The 18,462-nt window shown below is 38.5% G+C and overlaps 1 protein-coding gene across 1 annotated transcript in view; it reads right to left on the reverse strand.

Moving 5' to 3' along the window:
• LOC118966888 (neuroepithelial cell-transforming gene 1 protein-like) overlaps nt 1-18,013 on the reverse strand; it is a 67,143-nt gene extending 49,130 nt beyond the window's left edge. The window contains exon 1 of the mRNA XM_073229446.1: nt 17,658-18,013. Coding sequence (XP_073085547.1) covers nt 17,658-17,785 — 128 coding nt within the window. The 5' untranslated portion in view covers nt 17,786-18,013. The remainder of the gene's footprint in view (nt 1-17,657) is intronic.
• Between the last annotated feature and the right edge of the window lie 449 nt (nt 18,014-18,462).

Consider the following 18,462-nt stretch of genomic DNA (forward strand, 5'->3'; position numbering starts at 1 on the left):
GTAAAGCTGATGTTCAAAAAGAGAATTTGATTCATTTTTAAACCAAATTATATTTTCAGAGATTATATTTGTGTCTCTGCCCTTCTCTATCATGGCAGATAATTAAGACTTCAACTGGAATATAAATGGCAGAAAGATAGGTCAATGAACATTTTCATAAAATATAGCAGACAATGTGAGATAAGTCTTCCAATGAAAAAGGAAAACAATCCACAAAATACAAAGATACTAGCTTATTACTAGGTAGGTTAGTTAGGGGTTTACAATGAGAACCAAAATGACCTAGCAAAGTAATGTTTTTAAAAAGCAAGCAAAATAGAAGGACTAGAGTAATATAGCAGAGTAGGTCACTGATAGTGGCAAGAAAGAAGACTTGAAGCATAGGGACACTCAAAATATGACAAAGTATAATTGAAAATTGTGTCAGATGCCTCCAGGTTTGTTAAGAATTACTTCCTATGTGAAAACAAGAAAAGAATACAGTAGTAAAGAAATGTAGCTGATGGGCTAATAAGTAAATTGTCCCCACGCATCAGCAGTGCAACCCAAATAAATGCCTCAGCCCAATTACAAACTACTGTGCATAACTCACAAATAGCTAAAATTAAAAATGTTAATCTGTAAATGCCAAGGGCACCGTGAGTATAGAAAAAACAGTATAAAATAACATAGTTAACATTTGTTGATATTTGGGTTGCTCAGGTTCTTGATTTCTTCGCAATTCAGGCAAAAGATAATGACAATTATTGCAGACACAACTCATTTCTTTGGGTCAGATATCTGATAGCATCTGTTTTGATTGCCCCTCATCTTTGCTATTAAGTCTCTTCTCCTGCCTCATAAAAATTCTAGAGGAGTGGATAATCATGTAGACTATATCCCCTCCACACTGGGGGCTTTCTGTATCTGAAATTCCCAAGTAATAGATACATCTTGGAACATCTCTAGTCTAGAGCACAGCTGACTATCTAGAAACCACACACACACACACACACACACACACACACATTCCAGACATCACAATGTCCTTTATACTCATACCCACACTATCACTGCCTTTGTATTATGCAAACTTAATACATTCATCAGGATGCCTTGCCATAGCATCAAATTCAGGAGAGGGGAAACAGCAAGTTAACTGTGAGGCAAGAGAAAATTATCTAAAAGCATACATCATTAAAAGCCTAGTAGCCTTTGAAAACACTTTGGCAACTCCTTAAAAAGTTAAACTTAAGACCTAGCAATTCCACTCCTTGGAAACTACTGGAGAGAAATGAAAACATACCATTCACACAAAGACTTGAATGTAAAGGTTCATAGCAACATTATCCATAGTAGCCAAAACTGGAAACAATTTAAATCTCTAACAACTGGTAAAAAGAGTAACAAAATGTGATATATTCATTTCATGTAACAGAATACTATTTAGCAATAAAAAAAGGAATGAAATATTCCCACATGCCATAATATGGATGAACTGCAAAAACAGATGCAAAAGACTGTATGCTGTATGATTCCATTTACATGAGACGTCAAGAAACAGAAAATTATAAAGACAAAAAGTAGATCAGTGGCTGCCTAGGTGTGGGAGTGAGAATAAGGAGTGACAACTAGTGGGGGAGTAAGTATTGGGGGTGATAAAATCTTTTAATAGTGGACTATGGTGATGGAAGCACATCTCAAAACATTTACTAATAATCATTGAATTGCACACTTATAATGAGTGCTATGATATTCAAGTTGTATGTCAATAAACTGATCAAAAGTACAGTCATTTGATGTGGGAACAAACAGCTGCAGGAACTAATGTGGGCATCCTTTTACTTTTAGCAACTATTAGTATAAATAGTAATAATAATGACAATCCTGGGTTATCAAGAACTGACTCAACTATTTGTGTTTATATGCACTGATTTAGGTTAAAGTATATTGTGAAAAATAGCCCATCCCAAAAGTTAAATTCCCTAAAAGGGAAGAGAATCCTCCATCTGAGTTTCTACAGCAGCTATCCCGGCTTAAGACTGTACCCGTAACCCTGGATATCCACTCTACAAATTCACCAATTTTACTGGAAAAACAAAATTGAAAGAGTCAGTTCCATCACTACTGGTAGACCATAGACACAGACATAATATTTTTCTACCAATATATAGCATTACTTCTAATCTATTAAAAGGAAAATATAAAATCCTTATAAAGGTCAGTTTTTAGATTCCTGCCATACAAGTGATGCCTAATAGTCAATGGATTCTCCTAAGATCCCAAAGGGCAGGAACAGAATTATTTAAATGCTATTTATATGCAGTATTTTAATATTTTTGAAGAGCTCCTTAAATGTGGTTGAGTGATAGTAATTGTTCCACTAATTTTACTGATGCATCTCTTTACAGACATTCAGTGGAGGAAGCATGGCAAACAGAACATTAAATTAAGAGTTAGAAAACACAGGACAAAATTTTTCCAGCATCTAACTGTGAAATTTCACTAAGCTTCAAATGCCTCATATATAAAAGAAGTTGTACTATTTTGTAAGGCCCTCTCTTTCAGTACTAAAATGAATGAACCAGTGTTTTTTTATGTGTAATAGCTGCAAAAAATTAACTGAATGTTTATTATGTACCACGTACTATTCTAAGCATTTTAGGTGCTGATATGAGTTATATGCATTAACTTACAATCCTCATAGCAACTCTATAAAGCAGGAACTATTATTATTTCCACTTTATAAATGAAGAAGCTGGGGGACATGCATTAATTAACCTGGTCAAGGCCTCAAAGTATCAGGATTCATAATCCAGTTCATTTGGCTCTAGCATTGTGTTGTTATCAGAATCAGGATTCATATCCAGTTCATTTGGCTCTAGCATTGTGTTGTTACTTATTATATATACCAACTCTACGAAAAGTTGATTGTAGAGCTAATTGCTAAATATTCTTTGATAAAGGGTATATAAGTGATACCTCAAGTGTTTTCCTGTAGAAAATGAAAATGATATCTAGTATTTATTTGCATGCTTAGGTACTATTCTAGTGCTTTACATGAATTATTTCACATAATTTTCACAACCTTATGAGACAGAAACTATGAAGTCAGACGTAAAGAGATGCAGTCCTTGAAAGCCAGAGTTTGAACCCAGGAAATGTGATTGTAAAGCCTAAACTATTTAAACACTGATGTTTTATTTGGCTGTGGGTCTCACTCTAAAACAATGTACATTCCCAGAGAAAAGAGTTGACTCAAACCTGGGGCCAGAACAAACTGTCAGGAAATCTAGGCCAGAAAAGCAGGCCTTCTCCTGAGCTCTGAACCACGTGGTGTGGCTCAGGGCTGTCAGTGGACACAACTCCTTCCTACTACCCAGAACAGACAGAGAAGGAAGTTAAGAGGGGAATGCAGTTCAGAAGCCTGACATAAAAAGCCTAACATAGAAAGGTTGTTTCTATGTTTCTGGTTGTTTCTGCTCTTTTCTTCCTCTAATTATCTTTCCCTTGCTATTATTCTATAGCAGTCAGCACACACACATTATGTCCAAAAATTTTTTCTTTACCTCAGCATGAAGTAGTTCAAGTATGAACATTTAGCAGAGGCAAATCAGCTTCACAATTCTTTATTTAACTTGGTACAGATTTAAAACTAAGTCATTTCTTTTAGGTTCTACACATCCTAGCCATTTCTATTCCCTAGCTCCTTCTCTAGTCTAGCCAATTTCTTGCTAGGATGGGAGGATTGACAATTAGCAATGGGTGTAGCTAGCAATGACCTCCAACCACTTGGGCCAGGTTGATTAAAGGGCAGGCTCTGTAAAAAGTAGTTGTGCATGCACATGTACACATATACACCCCCACCAAAAGCTGACAAGTTTCACTTTAAAATCCTGACCACAAATTTCAGATGGGTCTTGAGTTCTGCCCGGAAAGCTATTATATTTTCTTTGTCATTTCCTCACCTACCCTCTGAAATAACTATTTCAAATCTTTCTCTCTTTACTCTTTCAATATTCCTTCCTCATCCCCACCTCATTTGCAGCGTATGAATCTTATTGTATCATATCCCACATGCTTATACTGTCCAATCTGCCAACATACCATAAACTTTTTCTTTTCTCTTTTGTAATGTATTATCTAAGGCCAAAACCTCTATTTTACACTTGGTCATAACTTCTCTTCCCTACTCTTAAAAGCAGCCAAAGACAAAACACATTAACTTCAAAAGAACAAGAATTAAGCATTAAATGTAAATGGATCATATGTACCAATTTAAAGATACAAATTGCCAGGAAGGGGGAAATCCTTTCTGAATAAGGTAACAGTGTAATCAGGTTGTCTTGAGGAAAAAGTTGTGTGATTGAATTGTGAGCTATATTACGTGTTCATTTCCGTAGTACAATATTTTTACGTGAGAGTGTGGTCAACAGATAAACTATCATCATTATTTGGACTTGTATTTTGCAGACATTTACTCTATAATGGTACAATGGCGCATTGCTGCCAGTGATAAAATTTGAGCTTTCAAATGAAAACCAGAATTTTTGAAAATTGTACCCATCTCTGTAAGCATGACATCTTCTCAACACTAAAAAGTTTTTCACATGAGATTGATGGTGATATTAATAATAGTGATTTTTTGCTGGCACGTAACAGTATGTATTTACCTTTGGAAGACCTGCATAACTCAGTGCACCAATATTTTCCAAATGATCAATGCATAATGTCACAAAAATATGCATTGGTAAAAAAGATCTATTTAAAATTTAAAAGACCAATGGATTTTACTGTAACAGAGAATGAAAACTTCATTAATCCAGTTTCAGATTCCAAACTGCCACCAACTATTAAGAAACTACCACTTGTCAGTTCTAGCGTATTACCGACGAAAACTATCCACAATTGTCTGAAAAGACTATTAAAGATTTCATGCTTTTTTGAACTAAAAATCTATCAGGGCAGATGGCAGCGTAAGAAGTGAGGCAGAAACTTCCTCCCAAAACCACAAATAACATGAAAATACAGCAAATACAAATAATCCTGAAAAAGCGACTGGAAAGAAGACTGCAACAGACAGCCTACATCTGGGGAAAAGACAAGACCTTACAGAAAAGGGTAAGTAGCAAAGCTGCAATCCGGCAGTACCCAAGCCCTCCTCATTTGCAAACTCACCAGCAGGAGGGAGAGAAACAGAGTGGGGAGGGAATAGAAGGCCAGGACTGCTAAACAATCACCCCTGGAGATCTGCTCTGGGAGCACAAACCCACATTACATAGTGTCCTGAAGATTAGTGGGGTTGGAAAGCAAAGACAGGCAAAATACATGGAGAGACTGAGATTCCAGACGCTTGTGGTGAACAGGTACCCACAACTAGATGCTCTGGGACAAAAGAAAGGTGGGCACTTTGAAAGAGTTCCCAGTAGTGAGTGGGCTGCTAAAGGGGCGTGGGCTGCTAAAGGGGCAAGGATTACACAGAGCTTACTGCTCAGGAGAAAGGACAGGTGGACTAAATTGTCCTGGCACACTCAGCCCAGCAGATTAGGAACTTTCAGGAGCTTCAGGTGTTCTATCCCCCTGGTAGGCAACGCACTGAGGCCCCCTAATGTGACATGCAGCCTGACGCTCCTTCCTCCTGGCTGGTACCAGTTTTCAAAACTGCTGCCCCCACCATCGTGCCAGGCCAGCCAGAGGGTGGTCCCGCCTACAGCAGCTACAAGGGCGTAATGCAGAGGCTCCTCCATGTGTGCTCAGCCCACTGGCCCTGGCAATGAAGGCACGCACTGCAGCTGGTGAGCAGGAAAGAGCTCTTTCCTCCCAGGAGGCACCAGCAATGCTCGCCTGTGCACCTACCAAGGCTCCAGGTGCTGGGCAGGTCCAGAGAGTAGAGCTTCTGGGTAAAAGAGGGCACCGCCACCTACACAAAGTTATTATTCCATAGTAATTACTAGAAATATGAAATGGCAAAAGAATCTTGTACAAATCAAAATTCCTCAAACACCAGTAAGAGAGCTAAGTGCAACTGAAATCACCAATCTTCTTGATAAAGATTTCAAAATAAAAATAATAAACATGCTAATGGAACTGGAGAAAAATATTCAAGTTCTCAGGGAGGATTTCAAGAGAGGCATAGAAACTTTGAAAAATGCAGTATCTGAAATGAAACATATAATGGAGGGATTTAAAAGCAGATTAGATGAGGTGAAGGAGATGGTAAATGAAATAGAAATTAGAGAACAGGAATACAAAGAAGCTGAGGCACAGAAAGAAAAAAGGATCTCTAAAAATGAAAATACAAATGAAACAATATTCATATTATAGAGGTACCAGAAGAAGAAGAGAAAGAAAGGGGTAGAAAGTCTCTTTGAGGAAATAATTCACAAAAACTTCCCCAATCTGGGGAACGAAATAGTCTCTCAGGCCATGGAAGTGCACAGATCTTGTGACACAAAGGATCCAAGGAAGACAACACCAAGACATATAATAATAAAAATGGCAAAGATCAAAGACAAGGACAGAATATTAAAAGCAGCCAGACAGAGAAAAATGATCACATACAAAGGAAAACCCATCAGGCTATCATCAGACTTCTCAACAGAAACCTTATAGGCCAGAAGGGAGTGGCATGATATATTTAATGCAATGAAACAGAAGGGCCTCAAACCAATAATACTTTATCCAGCAAGACTATCATTTACATTTGAAGTAGGGATTAAATAATTTCCAGATAAGCAACAGTTGAGGAAATTTACCTCCCACAAACCGTTTCTACAGTATATTTTAAAGGGACTGCTCTAGATAGAAGTGCTCCCAAGGCTAAATAGCTGTCACCAGAGAAAATAAAACCACAGTAAAGGAACTAGACCAATTAATAACTAAGCAAATGCAAAATTAAATCAACTACTCCCAAAGTCAGTCAAGGGATATTCAAAGAGTACAGAATATGACATCTAATGTATAAAGAGTGGCAGAAGAAGAAAAAAAAGGCCCTTTAGATTGTGTTTGAAATAGCGTAATAAGCGAGTTAAGTTAAAATGGTAGAGAGTATAGAAGCTGCCCTCAAACCTTTGGTAACCACAAATCCAAAGCCTGCAATGGCAATATAAGTATCGATGGATAATCACTCTAAATATAAATGGGATAAATGTACCAATCATAAGACAGAAAGTTACAGAATGGATAAAAAAGCAAGATCTATCTATATGCTGCCTCCAAGAGACTCACATCAAACCCAAAGACATACACAGACTAAAAATAAAGGGATGGAAAAAGGTATTTCACGCAAATATAATAGGGAGAAAACAGCAGTAGTTCCAGTACTTGTATCAGACAAAATAGACTTCAAAACAAAGAAAATAACAAGAGACAAAGAAGGACATTACATTATGATAAAGGGGTCAGTCCAACAAGAGGATATAACCATTATAAATAACCATGCACCCAACACAGGAGCACCTACATATGTGAAACAAATACTAACAGAATTAAAGGGGGAAATAGAATGCAATTCATTCATTTTAGGAAACTTCAACACACTACTCATCCCAAAGGACAAATCAACCAGACAGAAAATAAGTAAGGAGACAGAGGCACTGAACAACATTAGAGCAGATGGACCTAACAGACATCTACAGAACACTCCACCCAAATGCAGCAGATACACATTCTTCTCAAGTGCATAGAGAACATTTTCAAGAACAGACCATACATTAGGCCACAAGAAGAGCCTCAGTAAATTCAGAAAGACTGAAATTGTACCAACCACCTTAACAAGATATAAAGCTAGAAATAAATTATGCAAAGAAAACAAAAAAGCCCACAAACACAGAGGCTTAACAACATGCTCCTAAATAATTAATGGATCAATGACAAAATAAAAACAGAGGTCAAGCAATATATGGAGACAAATAACAACAATAACTCAACACTGCAAAACTTGTGGGTTGCAGCAAAGGCTATGCAAAGAGGGAAGTATATTGCAATACAGGCTTTCAGAAAGAAGAAGAATCCCATATGATCAGTGTAAACTCACAATTAATGAAACTAGAAAAATTAATGAGGCCCAAAGTGAGTAGAAGGAGGGACATAATAAAGATCAGAGCAGAAATAAATGAAATTGAGAAGAATAAAACAAGAGAAAGAATTAATGAAACCAGGAGCTGGTTCTTTGAGAAAATAAACAAAATAGATAAACCCCTAGCCAGACTTACCAAGAAAAAAAGAAAGTCTATACACATAAACAGAATCAGAAATGAGAAAGGAAAAATCACTACAGACACCACAGAAATATAAAGAATTATTAGAGAATACTGTGAAAAATTATATGCTAACTAATTGGATGACCTAGAAGAAATGGACAACTTTCTAGAAAAATACAACCTTCCAAGACTGACCCAGGAAGAAACAGAAAATCTGAAGAGACCAATTACTGGCAATAAAATTGAACTGGTAATCAAAAAACTACCTAAAAACAAAAGCTCTGGTCTAGATGGCTTCACCACTGAATTTTATCATTTAGAGAAGACCTAACACCCATCTTCCTTAAAGTTTTCCAAAAAGTAGAAGGTAGGGAATACTTCCTAACTCATTCTATGAGGCCAGCAACACTCTAATGACAAAACCAGGCAAAGACACCATAAAAAAAGAAAATTACAGACCAATGTCCCGATGAACAAAGACACAAATATCCTCAACAAAATATTAGCAAACTAAATTAAAAAATACATCAAAAAGATCATCCATCATGATCAAGTGGCATATATTTCAGGGATGCAAAGATGGCAAATATTTGAAAATCCCATCAACATCAGACCAAATCAACAAATAGAAGGGCAAAGATCACATGATCATCTCCATAGATGCTGAAAAAGTATTCGATCAAATCAATATTCATTCACGATAAAAACTCTCAACAAACTGAGTATAGAAGGCAAGTACCTCAACATAACAAAGGCCATATATGACAAACCCACATCCAGTATCATACTTAACAGCAAGAAGCTGAAAGCTTTTCCTCTAAGATTGGGAACAAGACACTCTACATACTTTTATTCAACATAGTTCTGGATGTCCCAGCCACAGCAATCAGACAATACAAAGAAATAAAAGCCATCCAGGTTGGTAAGGAAGAAGTTAAACTGTCACTGTTTGCAGATGGCATGGTATTGAACATAAAAAACACTAAAGAATCCAGCAACAAACTACTGGAATAACTGAACTCAGCAAAGTTGCAGGATGCAAAATTAATATGCAGAAATTGGTGGCATTCCTATATACTAACAATGAACTAGCAGAAAGAAAAATCAGGAAAACAATTCCATTCACAATTGCATCAAAAAGAATAAAACACCTAGGAATACACCTAACCAAGGAGGTGAAAGATCTATACCATGAAAACTACAAGCCACTCATGAGAGAAATTAAAGAAGACATTAATAAATGGAAATGCATCCCATGCTCCTGGATAGGAAGAATTAATAGTCAAAATGGCCATCCAGCCTAAAGCAATTTACAGATTCAATGCAATCCCTATCAAAATACTGACAGCATTCTTCAACAAACTAGAATAAACTGTTCCAAAATTCATATGTAACCACAAAAGACCCTGAATAGCCAAAACAATCCTGAGAAGAAAGAATAAATCTGGGGGGTTTATGCTCCCAAACTTCAAGCTCCACGACAAAGCCACGGTACTCCAGATAATTCGGTATTGGCACTAGAACAGATCCATAGATCAATGGAACAGAATTAGAGAGCACAGATATAAACCCAAGCATATATGATCAATTAACATATGATAGAGGAGACATGAATATACAATGGGGAAATGACAGCCTCTTCAACAACTGGTGTTGGCAAAACTGGACAGCTACATGCAAGGGAATGAAACTGGATTATTGTCTAACTCCATACACAAAAGTAAACTCAAAATGGATCAAACACATGAATGTAAGTCATAAAACCATAAAACTCTTAGAAGAAAACATAGGCAAAAAATCTCTTGAATATAAACATGAGCAACTTTTTCCTGAACACATCTCTTTGGGCAAAGGAAACAAAAGCAAAAATGAACAAATGAGAGTACATCAAACTAAAAAGCTTCTGTACAGCAAAAGACATAATCAGCAGAACAAAAAGGCATCCTACAGTAAGGGAGAATATATTCATAAGTGACATATCCGATAAGGGGTTGACATCCAAAATATGTAAAGAGCTCACATGCTTCAACACCCAAAAAGCAAACAACCTGATTAAAAAATGGGCAGAGGATCTGAAAAGACACTTCTCCAAAGAAGAAATTCAGATGGCCAACAGGCACATGAAAAGATGCTCCACATCACTAATCATCATGGAAATTCAAATTAAAACCACAGTGAGATATCTCCTCACACCAGTTGGGATGGCCAACATCAAAAAGACAAGGAACAAGAAATGCCGGTGAGGATGCGGAGAAAGGGGAACCGTCCTAGGCAACTGGTAGGAATGTAAATTAGTTTAACCATTGCGGACAGCAACGTGGAGGTTCCTCAAAAAACTAAAAATAGATATACCATTGGACCTAGGAATTCCACTCCTAGGAATTTATCCGAAGGAAAGAAGATCTTAGATTCAAAAAGAGGAACTCACAGACTCCAAAAAGGGACCAGTGGTTACCAAAGGGGAGGCTGGGTGGGGAGGGAGGGGAAAGAGGATTGAGGAGTATTATCATTGGCATATATAGTGTGTGGGGTCATGAGGGAATCAGTGCAGCACAGAGAAGACAAGTAGTGACTCTGTGGCATCTTACTAGGTTGATGGACAGTGACTGCAATGGGGTGTGAGGGGGACTTGTTAATATGGGTGAATGTAGTAAGCACAATGTTTTCATGTGAAACCTTCATAAGAGTATGTATCAATTACACCTTAATAAAAAACATGATTACTTCCATGTACATACACCCATATATGCTGGTGCAATTACCTTAAGAGAAATTGCTTGGTTTTAAGTACATAATTAAAAATGTGTTTTATTTGCCAGATTTCCCTGCAACATCTATGTAACAGAAGCACTAGAAGAAGAGGAGAGGAACAGAAAAAATAATGTGAAGAAATAATGACTGGAAACTTCTCAAATTTACAGAAAAACAATAACCTACACATACAGAAAGCTCAATGAACTCCAAGTACCATAAAAAAGAGATGCACAGACTTAAACAGTAAAAATGGTCAATAATAGGAGAAAAACCTTTAATGCTTGCTGCTTAAAATGGAATTCCAAGAAGATCAACAGCTGACTCATCAAGAAACAATGGAAACCAGAAAGCAGTGGGATAACCCAAAGTATTCAAAGAGAAAAACTATCAACCAATAACTCTATATCCAGGAGAACTATCTTTCAAATACGAAGGTGTAATAAATACATTTCTAGATAAACAAAAATTGAGAAAATCTGTTGCCAGTAAGCCTGTCTTAGGAGAAGTACGAAAGGCAGTATTTATGGTAAAAGCAAGTCAGCCCAGATGTAATCTGAATCCACACAAAAGAGAGCACCAATAAAATCGATTTAAATGAAAAGGTCAGCAAAAAAAAAAAAATGTTATAAATAAGAAAACATTCACTTAAGGCAAAAGAAAGCAATAAAGGAGAAATAGAGAAACAAAAGACATAAAACAAAAGTAAAATAGCAAGTATGAATCAAACTACATCAATAATAACATAAAATGTAAATGGTGTAAGCAACCCAGTCAAAAGACAGAAAGACAAGAGAGGAGAGGAGAGGAGGGGAGGGGAGAGGAGAAGAAGGGGAGGGAGAAAGATGACTTAACTATATATTGTCCATAGAGACATTAGTTTCAGAGATAGGAACAGCTTGAAAAAAGGATAGAGAAAGGTATCACATAAACAGCAAATCGCAAGAAGCTAGATTGGCTACATTAACATCAGACAAAATAGAGTTTAAAACAACAAAAACACTTATCAAAGATGAAGGAGGACATTTTATAATGATAAAAGAATTGATTCATCAGTAAAGTTTAATAATTACAAATACATATGTACCTAGTAATAAAATACCTGAGGCAAAAACTGACATACAGGAAGGTAAAAATAGACATTTCAAAAATAATAGCTTCAAAATCTGCTTTCAATAATGGTAGAATAACTAGATAGAAGATCAACAAGGAAATACAAGACTTTAACAATCTTATAAACCAACTAGATCTAATAGACATCTATAGAGTATGACATCCAACAGAATATATGCTCTTTTCAATGCATGGAACACTCTCCTTGATAGACCACATTCTAGAGCATTAGCCTTAATATATTTAAAGGGATATAAATAATACAAACTATTTTCTCCAACTACAGTGGAATGAAATCGTAAATCAACAGGAGGAAAAAAACTGGGAAACTCACAAATATGTGGACATTAAACAACACACCTAAATAATCAATGGGTCAAAAAAGAAATAAAAGGGAAATAGAAAATAATTTAAGATGAATGATAGTGAAGATATAAAATATCAACATTTCTAGAATGCACCTAAAGCAGTGCTTATGGGGAAATTAATAGCTATAAATGTCTATATTATGAAAGAAAAAAATTTCAAATAATAACCTTCCACCTTAAGACACTGGGATAAAGGGGGCAAGCTAAACCTCAACCAAGCAGAACAGATAGTATAAAGGTTAAAATAGAAATAAATGAAATAGAGAATAGAAAAAACAGTAGGAAAAAAAATCAATAAAGCCCAAAGCTGGTTCTTTGTAAAGATCAACATGATTGATAAATCTTTAGGCATATTGACCAAGATAAAAAGACAGAAGACTTGTTAATTCAAGTCAGTACTCTCATGCTGCTTATGTCAACACCCTTTTTCCGACAGACATGATTTCCAACCTTACACAAAAAGTAGAAACCTGGTGTGAAAACCCTCAAATTACAGCTCACAACTTACCTGACTCCCCAAACTTACCTAAAACTAGACCATCCATAGCTCTTACCCAGGTTAAATTCTCTACCCTTAATTTGGAGAGAATCTTGATACTTCTCTGCCTTCTTGGTCACTTGTTTAATCACTTGCCATTTCCTATCTCTTCAACCTCTTCTCTACTTACTTATTTCTCCCAGCATATCAACTTTGTCCCTTATGAAAAGTCTGCCCACAAACCTGGGTGGTCTCCCTGTATTATTCTTTCTTGCTTTCCTGTTGCAGTGAAACCTCTTGAAAGCGTAATCCACAAAGTTTCTTGTTCTCCAATGTCACTATGAGCTTTCAGATTAAACATGCATCATTTTTCATCTAGGCTACTGCAGATTGACTAGCCACGAACTTATCATCTATACTTGAGATTTTTAATTTGAATGCACAGGTGGGCTGCAAGGTTTCACAAATTTGAAAGTTTACATATATGAGCACTTTTTTCAGGAGTCATTTTCATAAAATTTAAATAGTGCTAGGATGCCAATATGTTACCTATTTTTCTTATGGAAAACAAAGCGATTTTAAGAATGCGAAATGATCATGTCATTGGCTTGTCTTTCAGTATTTCGCCATCACCTTGAAAACAAAACACAAACCCCTCCATGAAAATGTGGATCTTACCTCTTTAGCACAGTATTTCATCACTACCTACCTCCTCCCCACCCCTATTTCAGTCCTCTCCCCTACACTACTAGCATCTAGTTACAGTGAATTATTAGGATACCTAGAATTCATAACTCTCATTTGCTTTAGGGCCTTTTAGCATGTTTCTCCTCCTCTACATGAAATCACCCATTCAAACCTATTCTCTAAACTGAGATTACAAAAGTGAGGTAGAGCAGGGACATGGGACATGTATCATGATTAATTTTTCCTGCCTGTGATGAGAAATGCCAAGATATAATGGTTAGTATAGTAAGAATAGGAGGGACTCCATCTTAAGGCTAAGATTCTATTTTAAAAACCAGGGAGTTAGGAGGTAAGATTCTTAACATATTTTATCATGATTCGTCAACAAAAGACCCCATCCTAATGCAAGGTAAGCAGTTCTCAGTGATGTGTTTTCACTGCTTGAGGGTAACCATTATCTTGCAGAAGAACAGGATTAATAAATTCCTTGTGTTAAGTTTATCTGACAGAATATTCAGAGGGCTGATGATGGTCGGTGATGTAATGTCTCTCATTGGAGACAAACATCATGATACCACACATCAGCCTATGCTCCCCTGGCCCTATTCTTGAAATCCTTAAAAACCCAAACCCTAAAACTTAAGTGCACCTCCTCTCTGAGATCACCTACACAACCGCCGGAGTGTGCACTGTCTTAACAAACTTTCTTGCTGCAGAAGCCTGCTGCACTTCTCTGAACTCTTCATTTTAAAGACAAGAACTTAATGACCTCCTCTGGAGGTAAATGTCTTTGTCACTTTGCTTTTTCATTCAATTTTCTAGTCTTAAACACAAGTCTTCTCTCTATTCTGCTGCAAACAAGTAGGAAAGGGCTACTGAAATCTCTGATTTGGGCTTGCAAGTTTCTGTCACCTGGGTGACTTTGACAGAACTGTGGCTGCATGATCATGCTCTTTATAGCCTGCCTGAAAAATCGTTCTTTGATTTGGGAAGTTCTAAGAACAAAATCTCACTCCATCCAGTGCTCTGCAGCTCCCTCAAATTCTGGAGTAGTAAGGGCTTACTTAGTTCCCACACTGTGCAGATCAAGTGGACACTAGATGCCAGGTGACCTTGGCTTTAGGAATTGCCAAGGAGTTTTTAGCAGTTCAGTGAACTTTCCTTTTCTCCCTCTGCTCTTTCCTGTGCTCGACTGTCTGCATAGCTGCTAACATCCACTAATCCTCTTACTTTATGAACTCCTTCCTTATCTACACTCATCCTCAGGACACTTCCCTAGTCTGGGTGAGGTTTCACCTAGTGCACAGGGAAAGGCCTCCCCAGACACAGCTGCCTGGCAACATAAATGGATGAGTTTCCTGTTCTCCATCAGGATTAAGTATCCTTTTTATTTGCATTTATGGCATCCTGTGTATACTTATATAGTAACTTTTATCACACATTATTATAATTATTAACTTATCTTTCTTCCCTGAAAGATGACAAGTTCTTATAGAGTTAAGGACAGTATTTTCCATCTCCATGTTACTAGTGTATGGCATTCATGTATTTCCCAGATAAATCATATACCCACTGCAAACACTGTAAATACAATATTTTTACTACTCCATGGAAACTAGTTAAGATGAATATGCTCTTCCCATTACCAGATTTAATGATCTCTTCATTCATCAAATTTAAACTTTCTAGTCCTTCCTTATAAATAACATTTGACAGTTATCGTGTCCTCTTTCTTGAAATCCTTTCCTCATTTAGCCTCCTGGATACTGTTCTCACCTGGTTCTCCAGAACACTCTCATTACCCTGACCTTTTAAATGTTGGGAGTGCCTCTGGGTTTATTCCTCAAACTCTTTATTGATATTCACTATCTATATGACTTCCCAGTACCATGATTTCAAATGTATTTGCTGATAACTCCCAAATTTATATGTGGTGCGTTCACTTTATGAAATTTCACTGAGCTAAACAGTTATGACCCATACACTCTTTCATTTGAGTGCTATACTTCAATAAATGGTTAAAAAAAGAAAAAAGAAAAACAACTATTGTCATGAGCTCTTAACAGAAGTCTTATAACATATCCCAAAGCAAACCTTTTCTGTAGTCTTTCATTTCTGACACCATGGAAACCTACTCTTCTAGTAGTACTCAGACCAAAACCCTGGGACTCAACCTTCATTCCTCCTTTTCTCTTAATCCTACATTTAATCCATCTACAAATCTTGTTAGCTCTACTTTCAAAATATATGCCCAAAATGAATATTATCCACATCTCATATGATGTCTCAACTAAAATAACATAATTGGTGTCCCTGTTCTATCCTTGCCACATAGCAGTCAGAGTGACTCTTTTAAAATATAGATCACATTATTTCCTTTTGCTTCCCAGCTCACTAATTCAAATTTCACGTCCTCTGGATGGTCTCGGTCCAGCCATATCTATGACCTCATCTACCATCCTCTCTGTTTCATTCCACTCCAATCACCATGGCCTCTCTGCAGTTTAAACGCACCAAAGATGATTCTACTGCAAAGCCTCTGCACTTGCTGTGCTTCTCTCCAGTCCCGTGGTTTAGTTTTAATTTCTTTGGATCTCTGCTCCAATGTCATCATCATCAAAGAGGCTTTTCCTTGTGAGCTTTTAAAAATAGCAACACCATCCTCCCCTTATCTCTATCCCCCTTACAATGCCTTAACTTTTTTCACAGCAGATATTTGATTACTGTCTTTCTCCGCAACCAGAATTTAAGCTTCATCAGAGCAGGGACTTTATCTGTTCTGCTCACCAGAACTCCCAGTATCTATAATATCTGACATTAGGCAAGAGCTGAAGAGTATTACTGAATTAGTGTAGAATCTAACACTGCCTCTCTTCATTGTTTTTGACATGTTTTCCTTCTCTCTTCACTAGCCTTTTCTGGTTCTCCCATTTCTCATTGTCAGAGATGATAACTTCTCTGCTCTTTGACTACTAAAGTATAGGCTATAATCAGTATAAAGGTTTCACAAAGGTATAGTCAGGCAAGGATGACTCTAAACTTCAAAATAAGACTCAGTATATGATGATAAGTCTAGCTCTCTGCAGAGTAACTTACAATAGGCTTATTGTTGATGAAAGTACGGTTTTCCTCTCTCTCAAATAGGGATCGCATATCCAGGCATGACTGGAATGCAAATTATCTAAGGGATTGTAGTTTATCTAAAGCAATATTGTGAAACGGACCATAGGGACTTTTAAAAAGATGGGGCAGATACGGATATCTAACTGATAGAAATCGACAACAGTTAACATTTATTGAGAGCTCTTTGTGTACAAGCACTTGGTATGTGTATGCACCTTACATGCATTATCTCAATGAATTTCACAACGATTTATACATAGGAAGTGGATACTATTATGACCCCATTTTACAGATGAGGACATAGCTTTAAAGACAGAAGGTCCCAAAACCAGTCATTGGGACCTACCACCTCCAACACTGTAATGGGAAGCAATGTCCTCAGTACTTTTATTTTTACACCGTTCCGCTTCCAGATATAGCCTTCTGAAATCCTCTGCTAGTGTCGACCTTTTCCAGACAGGCAAGGCAGAATATGAAATGTGACAAACAGCGAAAAAGTCAGCGACCGTCCTCCCCCATCTCTTTGCCCGGGAGGATGGAATTGTGCGGTGTGCTCCGTCCCCACTTGGCCGGTTCTCGGAAAGGTGGGATTCTGGCCTCGGCAAAACATTTAACGCTCGCTTTTAGGCTAAAAGTTTGGTGCATGTTAGGAGTCCTCCGACTCCCGTGACAATTCTCCGCGCGCCAGCAGGCTCCCACACAGTTTCGGGCCCTGGGTTTGCTTGCAGGGACCGCCCACATCCCAGCACAGAGGCGCGGGGTGGGCCGGGCTGACCCGTTCCACCGTCCCCGCCCAGCCCAAGGAGGAGGAGCCCCCGGCGGGGAAAGGGCTGGGGTCGAGGAGGAGCGGGAGGAGACAGGGAGTGAGCAGCCCGCCCCTCCCCGTCCCGGCTTCCCCCGACCCCGAGCCTCGGACCGGACGCCCGGGTTCCTGGTCGCTGCCGCTCCTGCTCTCACCTGCCTTCCGGCCTGGGGTCTGGGGTGTCGGCCGAAGGCCCCGCGGCGCCGCCAGCGCTGAGACCAGAGGCCCGGCGGCTTCGCCTCCGCGGCGGGGGCTGTTTCTGGGTTGCCTGCTCTGGCTCCATGGCGCGGAGGTGGGGGGGAGGAGGTGGCCGCGCGCCCAGGAGACCCGCAGGGACGGGCACCGCGCGCGGCCGCTTCTGCCCCCACAGCAGTTCCGGTCAGGAGCGCGCCGCCGCCACCATTTTCCGGGGTTTGAAAATGGTGGCCGTGAAGGGGCCAGCCAATCAGAGGACAGCAGGTCGTTGCTAGGATGCGTGGAGTCCCGCCCTCTACCCGCCCAGGCTCTCCGGCGCCTGACCGAAGTTTAAAGAGTGAGGTGGTGCCCTTGGCAGTCCCCCAGATTAGTGGATGGCCTTGGTTTAAAAATAACTCCGTTCCTAAATCCCCAAAGCCCAATACCTATTGCACTGTTTATTAGGGCTTTCATCATAGGCCAAGACAAATTGCAAGCGTTTTAATTCCTTTTCAGTATTTGAGGAGAAGAGAGGTAGAAAGTAATGAACGAATATGAGGTGGTGGTGGTGATCGCATACACACCAAATTATTAAAGTAAGAGAAATCCCAGTTATCAAAGGAAAGGGAAATGTGTTCTCAGGGCTGCCTAGGAAACCAGTAAAACCTAATTTTGAGCCCTCCTGCTTCCCAATGGGGAGGAGTGAAAGTGCCTTCATCCTCTTAATTATAAGAAGGCAGCAAAAGGCACAACGTCAAATAATGGACCTTCTCAAATAATGAAGTT

The sequence above is a fragment of the Manis javanica genome, chromosome 2 (assembly GCF_040802235.1).
Source record: "Manis javanica isolate MJ-LG chromosome 2, MJ_LKY, whole genome shotgun sequence".
NCBI lineage: Eukaryota > Metazoa > Chordata > Mammalia > Pholidota > Manidae > Manis > Manis javanica.